General features: G+C 37.8%; 1 protein-coding gene across 3 annotated transcripts in view; it reads right to left on the bottom strand.

The window, feature by feature from the left end:
* Positions 1 to 20,029, bottom strand: part of EEA1 (early endosome antigen 1) — a 96,455-nt gene that overhangs the window by 42,595 nt on the left and 33,831 nt on the right. For all 3 annotated transcript variants that reach the window (XM_026864794.1, XM_026864785.1, XM_026864803.1), the window contains 10 exons: positions 15,235 to 15,573; positions 10,928 to 11,077; positions 9,804 to 9,923; positions 9,372 to 9,575; positions 8,589 to 8,789; positions 7,050 to 7,163; positions 5,693 to 5,848; positions 3,701 to 3,840; positions 2,777 to 3,107; positions 1,188 to 1,289 (listed from right to left, as the gene is read on the bottom strand). In XM_026864794.1, the coding sequence (XP_026720595.1) occupies positions 1,188 to 1,289; positions 2,777 to 3,107; positions 3,701 to 3,840; positions 5,693 to 5,848; positions 7,050 to 7,163; positions 8,589 to 8,789; positions 9,372 to 9,575; positions 9,804 to 9,923; positions 10,928 to 11,077; positions 15,235 to 15,573 (1,857 nt within the window). The remainder of the gene's footprint in view (positions 1 to 1,187; positions 1,290 to 2,776; positions 3,108 to 3,700; positions 3,841 to 5,692; positions 5,849 to 7,049; positions 7,164 to 8,588; positions 8,790 to 9,371; positions 9,576 to 9,803; positions 9,924 to 10,927; positions 11,078 to 15,234; positions 15,574 to 20,029) is intronic.

The following is a 20,029-nucleotide window of genomic DNA, read 5'->3' as shown; positions in this document are numbered from 1 at the left end:
GGAAGAATCTCTACTTTTCTCTAGGCATCTGCTACTTTCCTCTGCCAGAGACCAGATACCAAGCTATACCTTTCTTGTGATCCAGTGCCCACTCACATTTTCACAAAGAGCTGCAGAATATTTGCAGAAAAACAGTTTCCAAGTATGCTACTGTTATTTCTTGTACACAGAACCAGACCATCCCACAGTGCCGCTGATGCTATCTTCTGCTTCAAAGCTAGGTGACTGAACACTGGCAAGTAGATTTTAAGAGCTACCATAACACATTAAAATCATTTCTTATTCCCAATTTCCCACCCTCAGAGCAACTGCAGTCTTTTTTCACCATTCAGAACAAAGAGTGCACAACTTTTCTCAAGCCACCAGTGTCTGGGCTCTCCTGCTGCCAACTGCAGCAGATACCAAACTCACCCTCCTGTACTTGCCACAGAGAACCACAGTGCTTCTGCTGAAAAAAAGAGGAGCCAGGGGAGTAGCAGCAGTAGTCACATAGCCAGTACTATCACACCTACACATCCACAAACCCTCTTTCAAGCAGTAAGAGTACATCACAGTCCATCAAACTGTGTCCACTGACCACATCTTTGCTGATTCCTTTAGGGAACAGGTGATAGTTTGGATAAAGAAATCCATGAAAGCAGATTTGATTTTCAGGCTGCCAGCTGGACTACATGATTTTGCAGTCTGAATTCTCCTCTTTAAAAAAGAAGTACATTTGGTCCTTACGCAGCCACAGGCAAGTGACTTATACAAGTTTGCAAAAGCAACTAAATCCTCCAAGGTTATCTGAAAATGTCCTGTCAACCACACAGAATGTATTGATTTGGCCTGAGACTAAAATAGAACTAAGGAGATTAACAATTTTTGTTGTATGAAAGTATTAAAAAGAATGAGGACATGGTACACCAAGTAACTGTTTCACTAATGAAAAAACCTGAAAGTCTAAAATCCCCCACTAAAGTATGTGGGGCACAGAAAGGTAGGAGTAAAACCTGTATATTAAATCTTCACATTAACATCTGGGAAATTTTTAGTATCAATTTATCTCAGTGCCCTAGGTAGGCAGAGAACTGAGAACTGCAACCTCTTTATCTCTCATCAGTCCCAGCATGCGAGACTGAAAAAAAATAATTTAAATGTTTATTATTATTGGTTTCCAGATTTTTGAAACTAAGTGCACAGCTTACCCCCTCCTTTTTTTCCAGTGAGTTTTTCAATTCATTCCTCTCTTTTGCTACAGACTCTGTTTGTACCTGGAGCTGGTGTTTTACTTCTTGGCAAGATTTTTCCTAAAAAACATAAGACAAGGAAATATTCCTGTGAGCTTCTAAGACCAGGTACCGGCTATTTTCTCTCTCTCTCTCTAAAGAGCATTGAAAAATAATGTTTTTCTTTTCAGTAGAAAAGCTTTTCTTCTCAGCTGCAGACATATTTTCAGCTTAAAACTTCTCAAAATTTGTAAGACTGGTAAATCTAAGCTGAACAAAGCTGATACCATATACTAACAAATGCAACCATGTGGCAAAGATTTTTTCTGATTAGGGATGGTCTCCCTGTTTGAAAATGCTGTTTGGCAGCCCCTCTTGTGGGAAGCAGTAGGCTCACCATTCACCTCAGGATCCAAAATTTCTTGGTGTTCTAAAACTCACAAACAAGTACATTTGTGGGACTTGTATGCAAATACAACTACATTTTAAGCCCAAATGATATGAACTTAAGACAGTGGCAAGACTCCAAATGACTACAAAATTAGAAGCAGAATCTGCCCTCCTATCTTTAAGTCTAAATTGGGGAGAAAATCCTTCAAGTTTTTAGGAGAAACAAATATTTAAACAGCAGTAACTAGGTAAAGCAAACAAAAAGTCTTATCTTAAAAAGGTGAAAGAGTAAAGGAAAAAATGTTATTTTTAACTAGGAGCAGTATTATTTTTAGACCAGAATAAAAGCAGCTCTGAAAGGCTTCTGGGAAATGGTGACATATAAGATGAGAAGGAAATGAGAAAACCCCCCCTACCATGTCTGAGGCAGGGGTGTCAAAACAACTGTGTAAGAAAATCTTTGAAACATGTATTCATACAGTGGCCATTCACGCTACCAACAAAGCAAAAGAAGGTAGAGAAATATGTACTTTAAAGCTAGTGAGAGTTCACTTTCTTTACCATAATAGATTGCTCTGGTGGTCAAGCACTCTTTGTTATACTGCCACTTGTGACACCTTTCTGAAACTGAAATAGTTCTAGTAATCTGGTAATACCATAAGCTAGGAATGTCCCCAGATGACAATGTTACTCTGCAGTATTCAGCCTTCCAGCCTGTCCAGACAAGTGCACAGGAAGATTCTAAATACAAAGACTCCAGAAAGGAAACTAAAATAGCCTCAGAAAAATAACATCATCTTCAATATGGTGGCACTTCAGCAAAGGGTTTGTACCTTTGCATTGTTATAATAAGGCTGATGTATTTTTAAAAAGGAGGACATCTCCCATCAAATTGTTTTACCACTTGTCTCCATTCAGTTTCTTCACCATATTAAAAGCATGCAGCAAGAAAAAGGGATCTTGTTGTGTGATATGACTGATGTTTACTACTGTAAACATCCAAAGAAAAATTTTAGGTAGGACACATGTACGAACTACTAAAAAATTCACAATTTGTTTTTCCTTGAGGCAATTAATTTCCATACATTATCACTGTGTGTACACTGTTTTCAGATAGAAAGCAAAGCCATTTTATCAGACTGTAAATACACCAAAGCCTAATGAAAGAAACTACTAACCATTTCTGCCACAGCTGCTTTTCCTTTTTGTATTTCTTTTTCTAATTCCTCCTTTCTTTTTTTGAAGGATTCAGAACTTTTTGAGAGCTTGTCTTTGGTAGCTGCAAGATCCTTTAATAGAGTATCCTTCTCTAATTTCACTTGTTGCAGCTCTGATGTTGCCACTTGCATTTTACAATCTAATTCCTTGAGTTGTTTACTTGCATCTTGATTTGATTTCTCAAGGATTTGTTTGAGGCTGGCCTTTTCCTCCTCCTGCTTTGAAATTTGCTGTTTCGCTTGTTCAAGGGCCTCAAATTTCTTCTGCAAATCCAATTTTGCGTTAGACATCCTGCAATACAAAGAGAAAAATAATATTTTTTAAAAATTCTTCTTCATGGGTTTTTTGTATCATTAAATGTCTCTATTATTTAATATATTAACTGTAGAACTACTTCAACGCATACCTTTTTCATCCAGAGCATGGGCACTTTGTCTCTCCAATGAAGAAATACCAGCAACTCTAAATACTATTTTGAGATGGAATTTTCTTCCTCAACTATAATGAAAAGAAACTACCCCTTTGCGGCTTATGCATAAATTGCAAATTAGTCTTTGAAAAAAGTTACAGAGCTATGGATATTTAAAGATTGACCTCACTACATCAAACTGTTCAAATATTCAGCTGACAACAAGCATGGTGTATAAATTGAAGTGTATTGAATCACAGCAGCCATTCACAGGAGACAACATGGCAGATGGGGTCTGCATGGCATATAGAGTGAGAGAAAACAGGTGGGATAAAACTTAGTTCTCCTAGCAGAGGAAACATATTACTTATCTATGATTTTAAGAAAGCACGGGAGAGAAGAACAAAATTTCAATTCTAGTCCAAACCACTCTAGATTTATGTCTGAGAAGTACTATAACCCAAGAAATGCATACGCTTCTCTTGCTGCTTCAAGTTGTTTACTCAGTTCTGCTGTTCGGAGGTCTAATTCTGTAGATAGTTGTCGCTGCTGCTGTAACTCCTGAAGAGCTTGTTCTTTGCTTGCTTTAGCATCAAGAATGTCAGCTTCAAGTTTCTGAGATAGAAAAATAGAGCCATCAGAACACAGCCAGCAAAATAAAAATAGCAACAAAAAGCAGAAGTCATCTACTCTGAGTAGCATTTATTGTAGAAAGCAGTCGCAATTTCATATCATGTCTACCTATTTCAATAGTTTGCTATTTATCTTGCATTATTTAGTTCCTGCAAATCTCTTGCTCCTCCAAAACTGAACTATTTTGGTAAAACATTATGAAAAGATAAAAAGAAGAAATCTTTAAAAAGCCTATACAAAACACCTATACAAAAAAAAGGCCATACAGAGTGCTCAGGTTTGGGACCAGATTCTCAGCCACCACCAAGTAGTTTCAGCAGTTTCAGATGACTGCTGATTTACCCCAAGAACTCTGCCATTCTTTGTAATGAAAACAAAGACACAAACTACAGCTGTGAAGAAATTCTATGCTTGCTTGGAAGAGGTTTTTCTTGCTTGTTTTTTTTCCAAAGGTACTTGTTCACTTACACAGCCTATAAACAACACAGGAGTCTTCCTGTGCAAATGGGCCCTGCTTAGACTCTTCAACACACTGGCTGTTTTACAGGCACTTCTGCTTTTATACAGTGGGCATAAAACAAAATTGCCAAGTTTCTCTGAGAAAATTCCTGAGGGCTTTTTTTTTTTTTTTTTGCCTTTTTATTTTTTTTAAATGCATTCAACTGGAATAATCCCAAAGAATGGTGATGATGCCAAGATTTTACACAGAATTGCACTTCTGTTGACAGCATCAATAATCCTGCTCAGTTTCACACTTCAGCTACCAGGAACTTTATAAAATCTTGTGCAAGTGAGCACTGTACTCCTCCCAAGCATTTGTGTCTTTTGATTACTCATGAAACTTTAGCAAAAGACTGCAAAATAAGCACACAAATCCAAGTGGGCAGGAAAAAAAAGTGTGCAAAAGAAGAGAGATGAAGCACAAAATAAATATGCCGATAAAGCTAATGGATGACAGCTTTGTTTTATAACAGAATTAGATCTAAAATTTCATATGGGGAAAACAATATTCCTTCTCTTCTACAGAGCACACATGCTAGGAAAAACACCCAACTCAGTCCTGAGCATAAAGACTGCTAATGTCCCTCAAAACAGATAGACAACACTGCAAAACCTGTTATGCATTGATGCTAAGATCCCTGTATCATCTGCTTTTACATATTGTGAATTTTGACTACCAACTATTTTTAACAAATACTGAACAAAGGTTAAAGCCCAAATTTAAAAGCTCTCAAGCATCAGGACTAACTTATATCCTTAACTGAAAATGCTAGTACCTCAAAACACCAAAACGCCTTCCACCAGAATTATGTCCACTTTAAAAGAAAAACTGATTCCAGAACTGAAACGTAAAACTCAAGATCAAGTTAGTAATTTTGACAAAAAGACTCTGTAAGGCTACTGAAAGGCTTTAGAAATAAATTAAAGCAGACAGATAGCATTAACTTGGGCTAATCAATATAACACATATTCCCTGATAACACTTGTAAAGCATACAAGCTTGAAATATGAAGACTCTAATTTTGGGATGTATTCACGTTCCCTCTCGTAACACTTTCCTGGTAGCACAGAGGTTGTTAAAAGCACCTATCCAGAAAAATGACAGGATAGTGGCAAAGTCCTAAGCCTGTCATTTTAGTGTGATATATTAGCGTGAAAGAAGAGGAGAACAGGATTAAATGGTGGATTAGGAAACACTACTGAAAAAGAAACTCTATAAAACTGGTATTGATAAAATCCTTCCCCCATAATTTGAGCACAGCTTCCATCACATGCTACCAAACAGCGGAGAACATCCGTTTCTGTAAGTCCAGGTACTGTGTTCAATACAAACCTTAAGCTGTCCCTCTAGCTCTTCAGTTTTCTGTTCTAAATACAGATGCTTCTCTTTGTACTCTTTAAGACTGACTTCCAACTGAGCACAGTATTCCTGCTTGTCATTCAGCTTAGCTGTAACCTGATCCAACTGAATGCTGACCTTATTTAACTCCTGAGGTAAAACAAAAATACGAGGGTTGTTAGCTTTTAAATAACCTCCAAAAATGACTAATGTCATATATGCGTTAAATGATCTAACATGTTCAAATTAAAAAGGAAAATAATGGGGTTTTTTTTAATCTAAGGAGCCGGAAGTTGAGAAGGGAAGCTCAAACACATGCACAAATTCTCTCTGTTAAACTGACAAAGTTTCTTTTAAAGCCTCAATATTCCTCTCAAAATTTACAGGCTGTGAGCTAAATCTTAACAAAGGTGTTAAGAAGAGGAAAGCACAAAGGTGTGTAGAAGAGGAATTGTAGGTAACAAATGCACCAATAATTAGAAAGTAACACTACAAAACCTTAGAGAAAAAATTTTAGCTGTTTTCATGAAATCAAGTACCACCGAAGAAAACCAATACCATAGAAACAGTCAGTTCTTCACATACCAGAGATTATTTCAAACCATTTGGTTCAACACAAAACATAATTTCCAAAAGACATGCGAACACATTTATCTAGCAAACACTTTGATGACAGCTACATCAAAGCTCATTGCTCTCCATCCAAGCTGATCTATTTATTAATTATTTAATAGTTGTGAAAAGAGGTCTTCAGCAATCAATTACATTCCCATGTTAAAAAATGGTGCTATGTTAGCATCTGCTGGATGCTTCCATGAAGACCACAGCAGCACTGATTCTATCAATGCAAATATTTGATTAAGCACCCAGTGGAGTGCTTCGGTAGGATTAACGTACATTAGAACTTGCAATTTTAAAAACAGTCTTTTGGGGGTTTTGTGTCCATTAGCACACAGATAATTATTTGTGAATACAGACATCTGATTCTGAATTTATCTGAATCTGCAATAAGAGTTAAGAGTTTTCACTTGTACCCAAGTGCACTCTACAATCTTTTCTTCATAACGTACAGGTGAGAATTGAATTATACCCCATTAGAACATCTTAGATTCTGAAATATAATCCCACAGCAAGGAGTGGATTCCCAAGCAAATTCTTTACACTGCAAAATATACCTGGTCCAGATTACAGCAAAAAGAACTGAATACATACCACATGGTTAAAATATCCTAAATTATAATTTCTAAATGCATATTTGTATGTTTATTTATTTTGTAAACAGACTATTCTTAGGTTTTAAAGTAGTTTTAAATGTAACATAGAAACTTTAAGTTTCTATGTTGCTTACAACCTGTTGCTTATCTTGCAGTGCATGCTGGGCAGTGTCCAGATGATTCTGAAGATCTGCTCTTTGAGCAGCTTTCGATGCTTCTGCTGAAAGTAGTAATTCAGTCTTTGCTTTCACCTAAAAGACAAGTTGTATTTCATTAAAACATCTATTTTACCATAACTCACTTTAATATTTTTTATACTTCTCAATAAGTTTAATAGTGACATAAGTTATTTGCATGTGCTAGTGTAAAAAAAAAGGAAGATAGATATTCAAGGTTTAGACAAATATCAGAATTTTAAACGACAGTTAGTTCTTTGAGCTAAAAACCCAGACAAAACAAAAAAAAACCACTCCACCAGTCCCACTTATCTAGTCTAGGAAAATATTTTTACTTACTAACAAGGAACAACGGGATATACTTACTGCATTCACAGCCATGCATACCTTGATAACTTCAGAATACATGCACATTCAAGGGCCTCCAAAATTTTTAAAAGTAAAAATAATGAGAAACAACAAAAATATGCTTCTACATACATACTCTCTTTCTGTGCTCCTATCAGTCTGTTAGGGAACAACCTCCCTCCCTTCCAAAACACCCAGTAAACAAAATTTAGAAGGTAGGTATGAATGGTGTTGGTGCAGAGTGGCAATATTCAGTGTCACTTATTGTCATTTACTATTTTTCTGCCTAATAGAAGTGCTGCTTCCCTGAAGACTGTAAGGAAGCTCACATTGCCCTAAAAAGCAGTTGCAACAGTCCATAAATTATTCAGTTCTAGCTCTAATGTCTTGGTGAAAAAACAGCCCAGATACTGTAGTGAAGCCCAGTAAAAACACCACAAAGCTACATCAGAAGGAGTTCCTAGACCTGTTTGGAAACTGAGTAACACTAATTCAAGACTATACAGTGTATTAATCCAGCATGTACCAATGCAAGAACTTCTGATTAAATGTTATTTATTCTTTGGGATAACTGAACATAATTAGTAGCTTTTAATTTAATTTTAGTTTGATTTAATTTTAAGTTAAGCAGCACTTAAGAGAGTCCATGTTAAATCCATACTGGGAAATTTCATTGTTTAGTAAATTAAATTGACAATGTCGCCCACAGCTTTTTTGTTTTGTTTTTGACAAAATGCACCAGCATCAGAAATTTCTAGGCATCAATATCTTAGTAACTCTGGTGCAAAGAATCCAGGACTGATAAGAGTAGGGTTTTGGATAGCTAATCATTACAAATACAACAAGAGGTGCTTGAGGACAGATTTTTCCAGCTCAATTATGAACTTTGAGTTTTTTTAATTAAAAAAAAACCCAAACAAAAAACCACAATAAAACAATATAGACTAAAAAATCCACAACAAAAAACCCCCACACACTTGTCATCCATTGCTATTCTGAATCCACCTACATTTTCCTCAATTTTATCTGCCTTATTCTACTTCATTCATCTGTTAGTAGAAACATGCAGTTTTTCCCAAACTGCTTTGTACTTTCTCTGGAGAGAATACAGAAATCACAAGCAGGATTTATCATCGCCAGACAGTACACTACCTGTACATCAAGTTGCGATACTTTTTCTTTGCTTTCATTTAGCTGGCTGGTTAGTTCAGTGACGTTTGCTTCCAGAGAAAGAACACGGTCTTGAGCAGCTCTTAGATGTGCCTTTTGCTCCTGCACTTGCTCATGCAAATTCTCTTGGGCTTGTTTATGACTTTCTGATTGATTCTTCAGCTTCTCTGTCAGCTGAGTTACCTGCAGTGAAAAAAAAGAGGCAAGTAGAAGCGAAGGCTGGAACAGCATGTCCAAGGAAGTCATAAATCTTTTGAATTTCAGTGTGTCGTCTTGTGGCTCTGGAGACTCAACAGTATCACATTTCTTTTTCTGAACTATTACAGTAAAGCTATATTGTACGCAATACCAGAGTTAAAATAGGTTGCCAGTTGAAAATGGAAGCAAAAGGGAATCGTCAATTTGGCCTTACTGTAACAAAAACAAAATACTAAGGAGACAGCAGATGCAGGTTAAAAATTTTGGTGTTGAAAGCAGGAATTAAACCTCTTTTTAAAATAAGAGAAACAAACATGTATATGTATTCAAAAATTATTTGTAAGCACATATTACTAGCATATGTACATAGGAACTATCTAGGAACTCCTTCTTTTATGCTGATAGCAAGGAAGTCACCAAAATACAAGTCCTGTGAAATTTAAAGTAAGTATCAAAGAAACAGCAAAATACAAAAAGATTAGTGTCATATCTGATGAGATAGGGAAAAAAGGAAACAAGATTCAATAATGAGAATGAAAGAAAAGAAACAACTCTCCGAGTTCTTACCTGTATTTGCAGTGCATGGTTTTTCTCTTGTAGCTGGTTAAGTACTGCAGTTTCTCCTTCCCCAGCTTGAATTTTTGCATATAAATCCTCTCTTTCCTTTTCTAGCAGAGAAATGTTTTCCTTGCTTTTTTGAAGCAAAGCCTCAAGATTTTGAATTTTTTGGTCCTTATCTCCAATTTGTCGTAGTACTTGCTCCAAATCATTCTAGAAAATCGCATAATAGCTTCCTTAATTATAAGGACCTTAGAAGTTACTCCTAATGCATAAAATGTTGGATAAATTTATTAAACACTTTTTGTATGTTATGTTCTAGATTTACAAGTTAATTTCTGGAAACTAGTGTAAGTCATGTAAGTCACTTTTACAGAGAAAACATTTAAAACAATGAAAACCTGAAATACAAATTCACATGAGGATATATAACTGTGTTACCTGGGCTTCTCGTAGTTTTGCTGTAGTATTTTGCTGAAGTGTCTGCTGTTCCTGGTGCTGCTGTTTTGCCTTATCTAATTGATGTTGCAATTCTGTGGAATTTGCTGCTTTTTCCTTTAGCTGAAAAAAAACCAAAACCAACAAACAAACCAGACTAATTGAGTAAACAAGCACCACTCAGTATGCCAACAGTGCTCCATGTTCATTCTAATGCTAAAAGATTTTAGTCTAAACATGAATATTTGAAAACTGATATAAAAATAAAAGTGTGTAATGCTAGTTAAAGAATCAAAATCTAACCAAAGCATTCGTAACTATTAATAGGTAAGATTCTATATCACAAGCAAGATCTATAAAACCAGTATCAGACATATGTATTTTAGGTCTGAAAATTCTAAAACACAAGAGATTTTTAGTACATTTTTTCCAACAGTTGTTAAGATGTAACATGACTGATAATGCAGATAACCTGTAAACCAACATTATTATCACTACTATTAGCATTTTTAGTAGCAACTTCAGTTTAGCAGTCTCTCCACTTCTATACTGGTCAAGGCATTGCAAATTAGCTACAGAAAAGCTTTAAAGCTTTGACAACGTACCACTCAGGTATTTGACCAATCCCGCTACAGGCAGCAGAAAATCAGCAACATGTACAAGATGCTCATTAAAACAAATAAAAATTAATAAAGCAAGTGTTTTCTGCCCATCCACCCCATAAAGTTATTAATTATCAGTGACCTGCTATGCCATGTTCACTTTTTCTTCACATAGGGATTTATCTCACAAAAATATCTACACACAAAACTTTATTCATATGGGCTTAGGTGCACCTAAAGTCTTTTTTTTTTTTTCGTAAGATCCTTAGACAAAGCTCGTAAGTGCAAAATGCCCATCTTTTGCCCATCTGTAAAGTACCATGAATATATATGCATCCAATGAGCACTTAGCTTTACAAAAAATTTGTAATGCTAGTGGCATCTAGGCAGGTTTTGACAATTTTATCATGACTTTAAACAGTATTAGTCAAATGAAATTCCCATAAGGACAAACTTTATGAACTGCAACATCACCACAAGTGGTTACACAGGCTACTATCAGAACCAGAACTAGAGTTTTCATACCTGCTCTTCAGCACGAGAAAGTTTTAACTGCAGATCAGCCACCTGCTGCTCTTTGTCCATCAGCTTCTCACTAGACAGCTGCCTTTGCTCCTTGAGCCGCCCATGTGCTTCCCCTAGCTGCCGCTCTGTTTCTAGAAGTTTGCCGTGCAACTGCAAAAAAAAGGTCATCTATTTTTTTAGACATTCTTTAGTCAACAGCACTGTATTTCAGACTCACTTTGTGCAATGTTTATCCCAAATTTTCATAACTGAAATTAAAATAACTACATGAACTCCTGAAGTCATGTATGTACATCATACACCTCAGAAACACAAATCATGCTAAAGAACAGCATCAGCTGCACGAGCATAAACAAATATTCAAAGAAAATCATACAAAATAGTGATGCTTAGAGCAACTTCATCTTGCACAGCATATATCCTCCCTCCTGTAGATCCAGTGGCTGAAGCACCATGCCTTTACCTGCTCCACTGGCTCCCACAATATAGAGTTCTGCATTGCTAGACTAGGAAGGGCATAATTATTAGCTTGACCTGGCTACATCAGTGGCATTCATTTTTTGCAGAGAAGAGATACATGAAAGTTCAACGTACGGTACGGCAGTAACTTTGGTGGCTTATAGTCCAGCACCACCCAGCAGCAGAGTAACTAAGGGGGATGCACTCTTCCAGCTGGACATAAGCCTGCCTCATCATTTTTTTCAGCCATCAAAAGCAGTACTGCACCATCTTCAAGGTGCAAGGATGTCCTTTTACTATTCACTGTTATAAAAAGCTCTCTCCAGAAAATCAGCTGTTCTCCTATTGGAAAATATCACTATAGGTTCTGGGTTACCTCCTGCCTACTTCTACATGAACATATTCATGGATACACAAGTGAACTTTCAGCTCAATGAAAAAAACAGAAAATGGCTCAGGCCTTACACAACAGCAAGAGCTTTCTACAGGTATCACGACGAATGAAGCTTGCATCCCTATGAAATGATGTCCAAGACCCTTGAACCATTCACCTTTTAACTCCAGGTCTTCCCTTCAATATCCCTAAACCTTTTTCACACTTTCCTCAAACCCCTACTAACAGCAAGGCAAAAGGCAGCACAATCTTGTTTCTCACTGCAAGCTACCACTTGTTGACCATCTGGCCACCTAGCAGAACAGAAAAAGGAACAGTGGTTTTGATAATGTTAGATCTTTCCCCCAGGCAATGAGGAGGTGAGGCATGAATGTAAGTCTGTCTCCTCCACCCAGCTGCCTGCTTCCACAAGAATTTAAACACTGGAGACCTTTTGGCCAATTTGGCTGAAGTTAACAAACAACGCAAAAGTTACAGGGAATGGAGACAGGAAAAGAAATGTGCTATGTCTTATTTTCTTAGGAAAACAAGCTAAATTATTTATGTCCATAACCACAAAAACTGTGAAGGAAAAGCTGTTCAGCACGTGACCAAGATGCTGATTTCTAACTGTGCTGATTTCTAACTGACTGCACAGTTAAGAGACAGATAGGAAAAGACAGAGGACAGGGTGAAGAAAGAGATCATAATATCTCCTCCAGTAATCAAGAACATTTATCTTTTTCCACAGGAATCACTTAATTATTAATACTTCTCCTCACTGAAAATAAGAATAAGAGCTAGAGGAAAACAGTCTAATGAAGAAAGGGTGCAACAACATAACTATTCACAGCTATGTTGATACTGGGAGAGCATATCTGGAAAAGGGGAAATCAGTAAACATTTCACAAAAGTCCCTTTTATTACAGGCACAATGAAGTATTTTTGAAGAGGTTTAAGGCTGACTTTAAGTAAACAGAACCACAAAATCCAGGATTAACCTATGTTACAGAATACAAAAGTCATAAAAAATATTTAGACTTTCAAAGATACAATCAAGGAGATTCAAATGTTCTCAACAACAATATTTATTAGCAATTAACATTTCTTCAAGACTGAAGGAGTCCATATTTTCTTGTGCTACCCTCTTCCTATTGCTGTGCTGAAACAGTTATCATTGAGGTTTCTTTCCATTGTGAAGATCACTTCCTTCACCCAAATTCTAAAATATACAAACTTAACCAGACATACATCTGTTCAAAAGAATTTTGAGAAGATGGCAAGGATACTTTAAAAGTGTGGTTTGACTAAACAACTATACATATACACCTTCATGAGCAGCATTCATTGTGTCAGCATAAGCTATTGGACTACATGCATAAAAACATAACTCCATTAAAGTATTAAGTGAACAAATACAAGGAATTTAGTCTTTTCATTACAACAGTAACTGAACTCTTCTTTGGAAGGAGAGAGAGAAGTTTTTGCTTGGCTTTAGTTTTATTTTATACCATGTATGAAGGGTTTTTTTCCCTCCACTATTCTTTTACAATACAGTTCTAAAACACATCCTGAGATCCAGGAGCTTGTTGAGATTTTCTTGCTTAGACTGTCTTCCTTCCCAACGGTATTACCTGACAATGTGCGATGTCTCCATTTCCTTTCACAGGAATCCCTTCCGCAATGCATTATTCACCTTCCTCTGCCTTCATTTTCCCACCCCAAAAGTCCTTCCTGAAAATGCCCTCTCAGGCTAAAGCTGTATTTCAGCTCAACATCTTGGATGTGCCTCTGAAGCTTGCATATGTGTTGACTAGGCAGACTGAGGCAGTTTTACCAAGTGAGAATTCCTAAGCAGATAACGAATATAATTTCCTCCTCCTGCCCCAGGAGGAGACTGATGGGAGAAGGAAAATCATTCTGAGGATGTAATACATAGATAAAGTTTTGCCAAGCCACAGTTCTTCCAAGATAAACTATACATGCACAGCTTGTAACTTAATCTATTTCAGACTTGACAAAAGGTTGAAAACTGAGAAACACTCACTTTAAAATGATAAAGCGTTGGTGAAAGATTAAAATGAAATATGTCATACTAACAGAAAAAACAGATTATTTTTTCCATCTTAGGACTGGACACAATTCCTGATGCACAAATATTTCTCCGTTCTAACACATTACTCCCCAAGACACCAGATAAAACAGAGTTCAACCAGCCTCAAATTTCAGCATACCCCACGTATATGAAAGTCCTGCTTTCATAACTCATTGGACTCAGCAGAACAATACATATATGGCGGGGGGACATATGCTCTGTATTTTCAGAGGTATCAGCAACAGAAAGAGAAGGTGTTTGTGGAGAGACACAGAGGAAGCAATATTAAGACTTCACATTATCCCTACTTTTCATACTAAGCATTCCCTACTGTATTCATTGTTCAATTTTAAAGCAAATCAAGCACTGTTCAGTTCTAATGCAAAACACTCACTTTTCTCAAACTTCCTATAGAGTAGTAAAATTACTACTGAAAGTGAAACTACTTCTGATACTCTACCTGAATTTGGTTTTCTCATCACCAGAATTCATTATAGCTTCATCTACCTTACTGAACCAGAATAATTAACCTTGCTGACTTCTTAGGATTTGTCTATTACCATATTTGTCATGGAAAATCAATATTCTGCATTGGCCTCTCATTTGACAATACTCTTATTTCAGGGAATGTATCAACAAAAAACGTGGACGGGAAAAACTGTGGGATGAAAAAGAGTTCATTTAACTGTGTAAGAGAAAAAAAGTGGACAAAAAAAACCTGTCTCATATCAGCTAAAGCCTTTTTTTATTCACATACACAAAAGTCAAATCAGAACATGAGAAATAACATACAAAGTTTATGCTCATTCAACTTTAATCTTCAAAGCTGAAATTATAAAGACAGTTTTAAGAAGAGTTCCAGATAGAACAGAATTAGTAAGATGTTTCCCTTTCAGAAAAAGGGGAATTATACTATAGATAGACAGATATTACATTAGTCCTCCCAGAAACAAAAATGTGGAAAGGTGTTTGTAACTGTAGATCTTGCTGAGTTTGACTGTAAAACAGGGGCTACAACTATCCTCATTTGCTCCTGACAAGAGTTCAGACCTACTAAAAAGATTGAAACATAACAAGAAACAAATAACGAAGAATTTCTGCACTCTTATCACAGCCGCTTTTTTTTAGCTGTTCTTTACTTCTTTAAGGGGTAAAGGTGATTGTCTTTCATTCTCTGCAGTGTTAGGAAGAATATATTTATTCAGATACCAGCTAGCTTTATATTTATTCAAATATAAGTACTGGTTAGTTACTCCCCTTCAATAAGGAAATGCAAATGTATGTGAATGAAAAAAATGCATGCACAGTTTAAAAAATGCTAATGGGATGGTTTAAGGAACCATCCCAATAGGATGGTCTAGGAGGCTTAAGGAACCTTACCTGACTCAGCTCACTTTGGAGTTGCAGGCCATGCTGCTCTTTTTCCTCCTTCTGCTGCTGGAGCTGTTTACATTCCGCCTTGAGATGCTGGTACTTCGTCTCTACTTCAGACAGCTCTTCTTTAAGTTTTTGGCTTGCTTCCCCCTTCTCACCTAGCTCTGTCTGTAATCTCTGTATCGAGGCTTCAGATGCAGACAACTTTGCCTGAAGCTGCTGGCAGTCCAGTTCTTTCTGATGGTAGCTTGCCTGCACATTCTTCTTACTCACAGATACTTCATTGTGTTTTTCTTCTAGCTGGGTGTAGTCCTGTTCTTTCTTCAGCAGCTTCTCAGTCAGACTCTATGAAGAGAGTTACACAGCAATTCAAGTGCAATTCTGCTTACAGCTGTGCAATGCATTATTCAGATTTCTTCTCAAGTGTTGATGCTGAACAGTGAAGAACTTGCTCCAAAACATTATTAAAAAAAAATACTGACCTCTATTTCATATGACACAAGTTAATTCTGGAGCCCATACAGCACACAGTTTCAACTGGAAATGCTTTTTCATATTCTCACATAAATCCACTTCCTCTGAGAACACCACACAATCTCTATTTCTGTATCCTGAAGACTAATTTGTCTTCCCTGAACATTCAAATTCTAGGTTATTACAACTGCATTTGCTTGGGGAAAAGCTGAAATAGTAATCTGAGTTAGTATACAGAAAACATTTTCAAGTATTGCTGTCCTTCACATGATTCCCTAAGCAACTTCTGTGGTTTAATTCAGGTCTAATCCTGTGCAGTCATCATGCTGGTCAGTTTTAGAAGTATCCTAATTTTGCCCTGTCACTATACTTTACAGAATGATCTAATATCCAAATTATGGAAGAGGACCTGTGAAAACTAATAAAGTCTGTGATGTTGATAAATCACAGACTGAAACACTCGTGATTTAACCTTCATTTTAGAAGAGGATATTTTTACATTTTAGTTCATACCATCTAATTTCCATGCATATAAATCAGCTCAAAGAGGATGGCTGCTTGGAGTCTGAAAACACTAAAAACTGTGATTCCCTAAAGGAAACACATGAACATCGCTGAGCATCAGATTTTAATTACCACATGAACAACAGTAAATATTGCTGAGTCATACTATCTGATTCACACACCAAGACAAATACTGGGGGGGAAAAAAAGTATTTATAGATAATTTTCAGCTATTAAATATTGGTTTTTATCAAATTTCACAAACTAATCAAAACTATATTCAGATAGAAATTAAATATCTTAATAGACAGGATATAATTTCAGAAAGTCTGGGGTTTGCCCAGGCTTAGCTGAGGCACTAACTCGAATTTCAGAGATCTCCAAGCAGGACAAAGAAACCATGAGAACCATTTCAATTTTTCAGTGGCACTTTTTGAAGTACAGAAATGCAGTTGCAAGGAGGCTCTGATCATCATCCAACCCAGGTAATTCATTCCATCTTCTTGAAATGTACCAGCAGGTTCCATTTATGGCAGCATCTTACTGATACCTATCTCAGTGGAGCACTACTATGTATACCTTTTAAATGCTTGTGTTCTTCCCGCAGTTTCAGTGACTATTATATTCTCTAGTGACCCTTTCAATTAAAATACAGAAAAATTAAGAACACTTCTAGCATGTCAGCCTGAAAAAATGCTAACACTGAGGTCATTCTTATGTATCAAAACTTCAGATAATTCTGCAACTTTGAAATAATACTGTTCCAAAGTTAAGATAGTGCTGCAATTCTATTTATGCTGAGCATCTTAAAAGCTCACTTCTGCACACTATCCAGGGATGAAATCTGTTTGCCAGACGATAAAGCTGTAAAATTATTCCAATAAGTTGAACAGTTGAACACTTTTGTTCTTTACAGATTTTAACAAATTGTATTGGTCCTTATAAACCATATACAGACACTTCTATTTTACAATTGCAATAAAATAAACAGAAGAAATCTATTAAAAAAAGAGAGGTTAGAAAACAAGCAATCTTGCAAATGACAACTCTAGCACTCCAAAAACCAATATAATTAATGCCCTACGTGTCCATTTAAAAAAATACATACTTTCTAAAGCATACAACTGAGCCAAAAGTTCTGGCTCAAGACTTAAGTTTTGCTATTGAATTCTAGCTCTGAAGTAGTGTATTTTGAAATGCTTCTTGAAAAAATAAAACAATTTGCTGCTGTTATAGGTATGCAGAATTTTTTATATACGCAAATACAAAATCAGAAATAAACCACATAAAGACCATACTGAGGCCAGCTGCCATCTTCACCCTCCTGAAGTTAGTGGCAAGGCTCCCACTGCTTTTAGAATACATTTAGCCCTCAGAATACAAAACGAAGTTGCAATTACTTTCCCATTAAAGAGAAATGACCAGGAAGGATCATTTAATTCATACTGAATAGTGTTCCTGAAATACCAACAGACCACAGAACCTTTTTCATCATAGCCGGGCAAGATAATCTTACTGCTACTTCATAACCACTCGTGACCGGCCACCAACTGGATTTAACTCCGTTCACCACAACTCTTTGGGCCCGGCCATCCAGCCAGTTTTTCACCCAGCAAAGCGTGTGCCTTTGACCAAGCCTCGAGCAGTCAGTTTCACCAGGAGAATGCTGTGAGAAATGGTGTCAAACGCCTTGCTAAAGTCAAGGTAAACTACATCCACAGCCTTTCCCTCTTCCAATAAGCAGGTCGCCTTGTTGTAGAAGGAGATCAGGTTTGTCAGGCAGGACCTGCCTTTAATAAACCCATGCTGACTAGGCCTGATCCCCTGGTTCTCCATTATACGACTTTTAATGGCACCCGAGATGACCTGCTCCATGACCTTCCCTGGCACCGAGGTCAGACTGACAGGTCTATAGTTTCCTGGATCCTCCTTTCTTCCTCTCTTGTAGATCTGTGTCACATTTGCCACCCTCCAGTCCAATGGGACCTCCCCAGTTAGCCATGACTTCAGGTAAATCATGGACAGTGGCTTGGCGAGTACATCTGCCAACTCCCTCAGCACCCTTGGGTGTAACCCATCCGGTCCCACAGACTATTGTGCATCCAAGTGGTGTAGCAGGTCTCTGACCATCTCCTCTTCAACTGTGCTGACCTCAATCTGCTTCCCCTCCCCATCTCCCAGCTCATGATGCTGGGTGTCCAGGGAACAGCCAGTTCCACTGCTGAAGACTGAGGCAAAGCAGGCATTGAGCACCTCAGCCTTTTCCTCAGCCTTAGTTACCATGTTTCCCGCTGCATCCAGTAAAGGATGGAGAATTTCCCTAATCCTCCTTTTGCTGTTAACCAATTTATAGAAACATTTTTTATTATCCTTACAGAAACATTTTGTTATCCTTCAGCTCTAGCTGCGCTTTGGCCCTCCTAATGTTCTCCCTGCATAACTTCATTACATCTTTATAGTCTTCATAAGACACTGCCCCCTCTTCCAAAGGCAATAGATTCTCCTTTCGTTCTTGACATCCAGCCAAAGGTCCATGTTTAGCCAGGCCAGTCTCCTTCCCTGTCTGCTTGTTTTTTGGCACACGGGAACAGCCTGCTCCTGTGCCTTTAAGGCTTCTCTCCTGAAGTATGTCCAGCCTTCTTGGACTCCCATCTCCTTCAAGGCAGCCTCCCAAGGGATTTTGTTCATCAGTCTTTTGAACAGGTCAAAGGTTGCCCTCCAGAAGTCTAAGGTGGCAGTTTTACTAATCCCTCTCTTTGTTTCTCCAAGGATCAAAACTCAATTATCTCATGATCACTGCACCCTAGATGGCCTCCAAACTTTACCTCCCCAACAAGCTCTTCCCAGTTCACAAGCAGCAGGTCCATGGGGGCACCTTCCCTGGTCGGCTCACTCACCAGCTGTGTGAGGAAGTCATCCTCCACACATTCCAGGAACCTCCTGGATTGCTCCCTCTCTTCTGTGCTGTGATCCCAGCAGATACCCGGGAGATTAAAGTCCCCCACAACAACAACGGCAAGTGACCGCGAAATTTCTCCCAACTGTTTATAGAAAGCTTCATCCACCTCACCGCTTTGGTTGGGGGGTCTACAGCAGACTCCCACAGCAAGATCTGCTTTATTGGCCCTTAACCTAATCCACATACTCTCAACCTGGTTATCACTATACTTGATTTCTGAGCTGTCATAGCGTTCTCTTACATATACAGCCACTCCACCACCTCTCCTTCCCTGCCTATCCCTCCTGAAGAGCTTGTAGCCATTGACTGCAGCACTCCAGTCATGTGAGGCATCCCACCACATTTCTGTCATAGCTACTATTTCACAGTTCCCATGCTGCATCATGGCTTCAAGCTGCCCCTGTCTGTTGCTCATGCTGCGTGCATTGATATTCACTTCACGTTGTTAATCGAACAGCAATATATTCAGGCAAGGTCTCTACACTGTATAGCAGTACTTCTGGCAAAAGCTTGATTCAGTGTTGCTGGTCTGTGGAAAAGCACAGCATGACAATTCTCACCATCTCAGTTCTGCACCTTATTTAATGAGCAAACCAAGTGTCATCCTACTAAAGGCAAGGTTAATTTACCAAATTTTATTTGCACCTTCTTATAATCTTTGCAAATGCTGCTTTAATATCCGATTACCATCACAAAATGGTGTGGGTTCGAAGGGACCTTAAAAATCATCTAGTTCCAACCCCCCTGCCATGGGCAGGGACACCTTCCACTAGATCAGGTTGCTCAAAGCCCCGTCCAACGTGGCCTTGAACACCCCAGGAAGGGGCATCTACAACTTCTCTGGGCAACCTGTTCCTATGTCTC

Source organism: Athene cunicularia, assembly GCF_003259725.1.
Source record: "Athene cunicularia isolate RWA chromosome 1 unlocalized genomic scaffold, athCun1 chr1_part2, whole genome shotgun sequence".
NCBI lineage: Eukaryota > Metazoa > Chordata > Aves > Strigiformes > Strigidae > Athene > Athene cunicularia.
The sequence above is the reverse complement of the archived record's forward strand: the minus strand, read 5'-3'. Positions and strand labels throughout refer to the sequence as shown.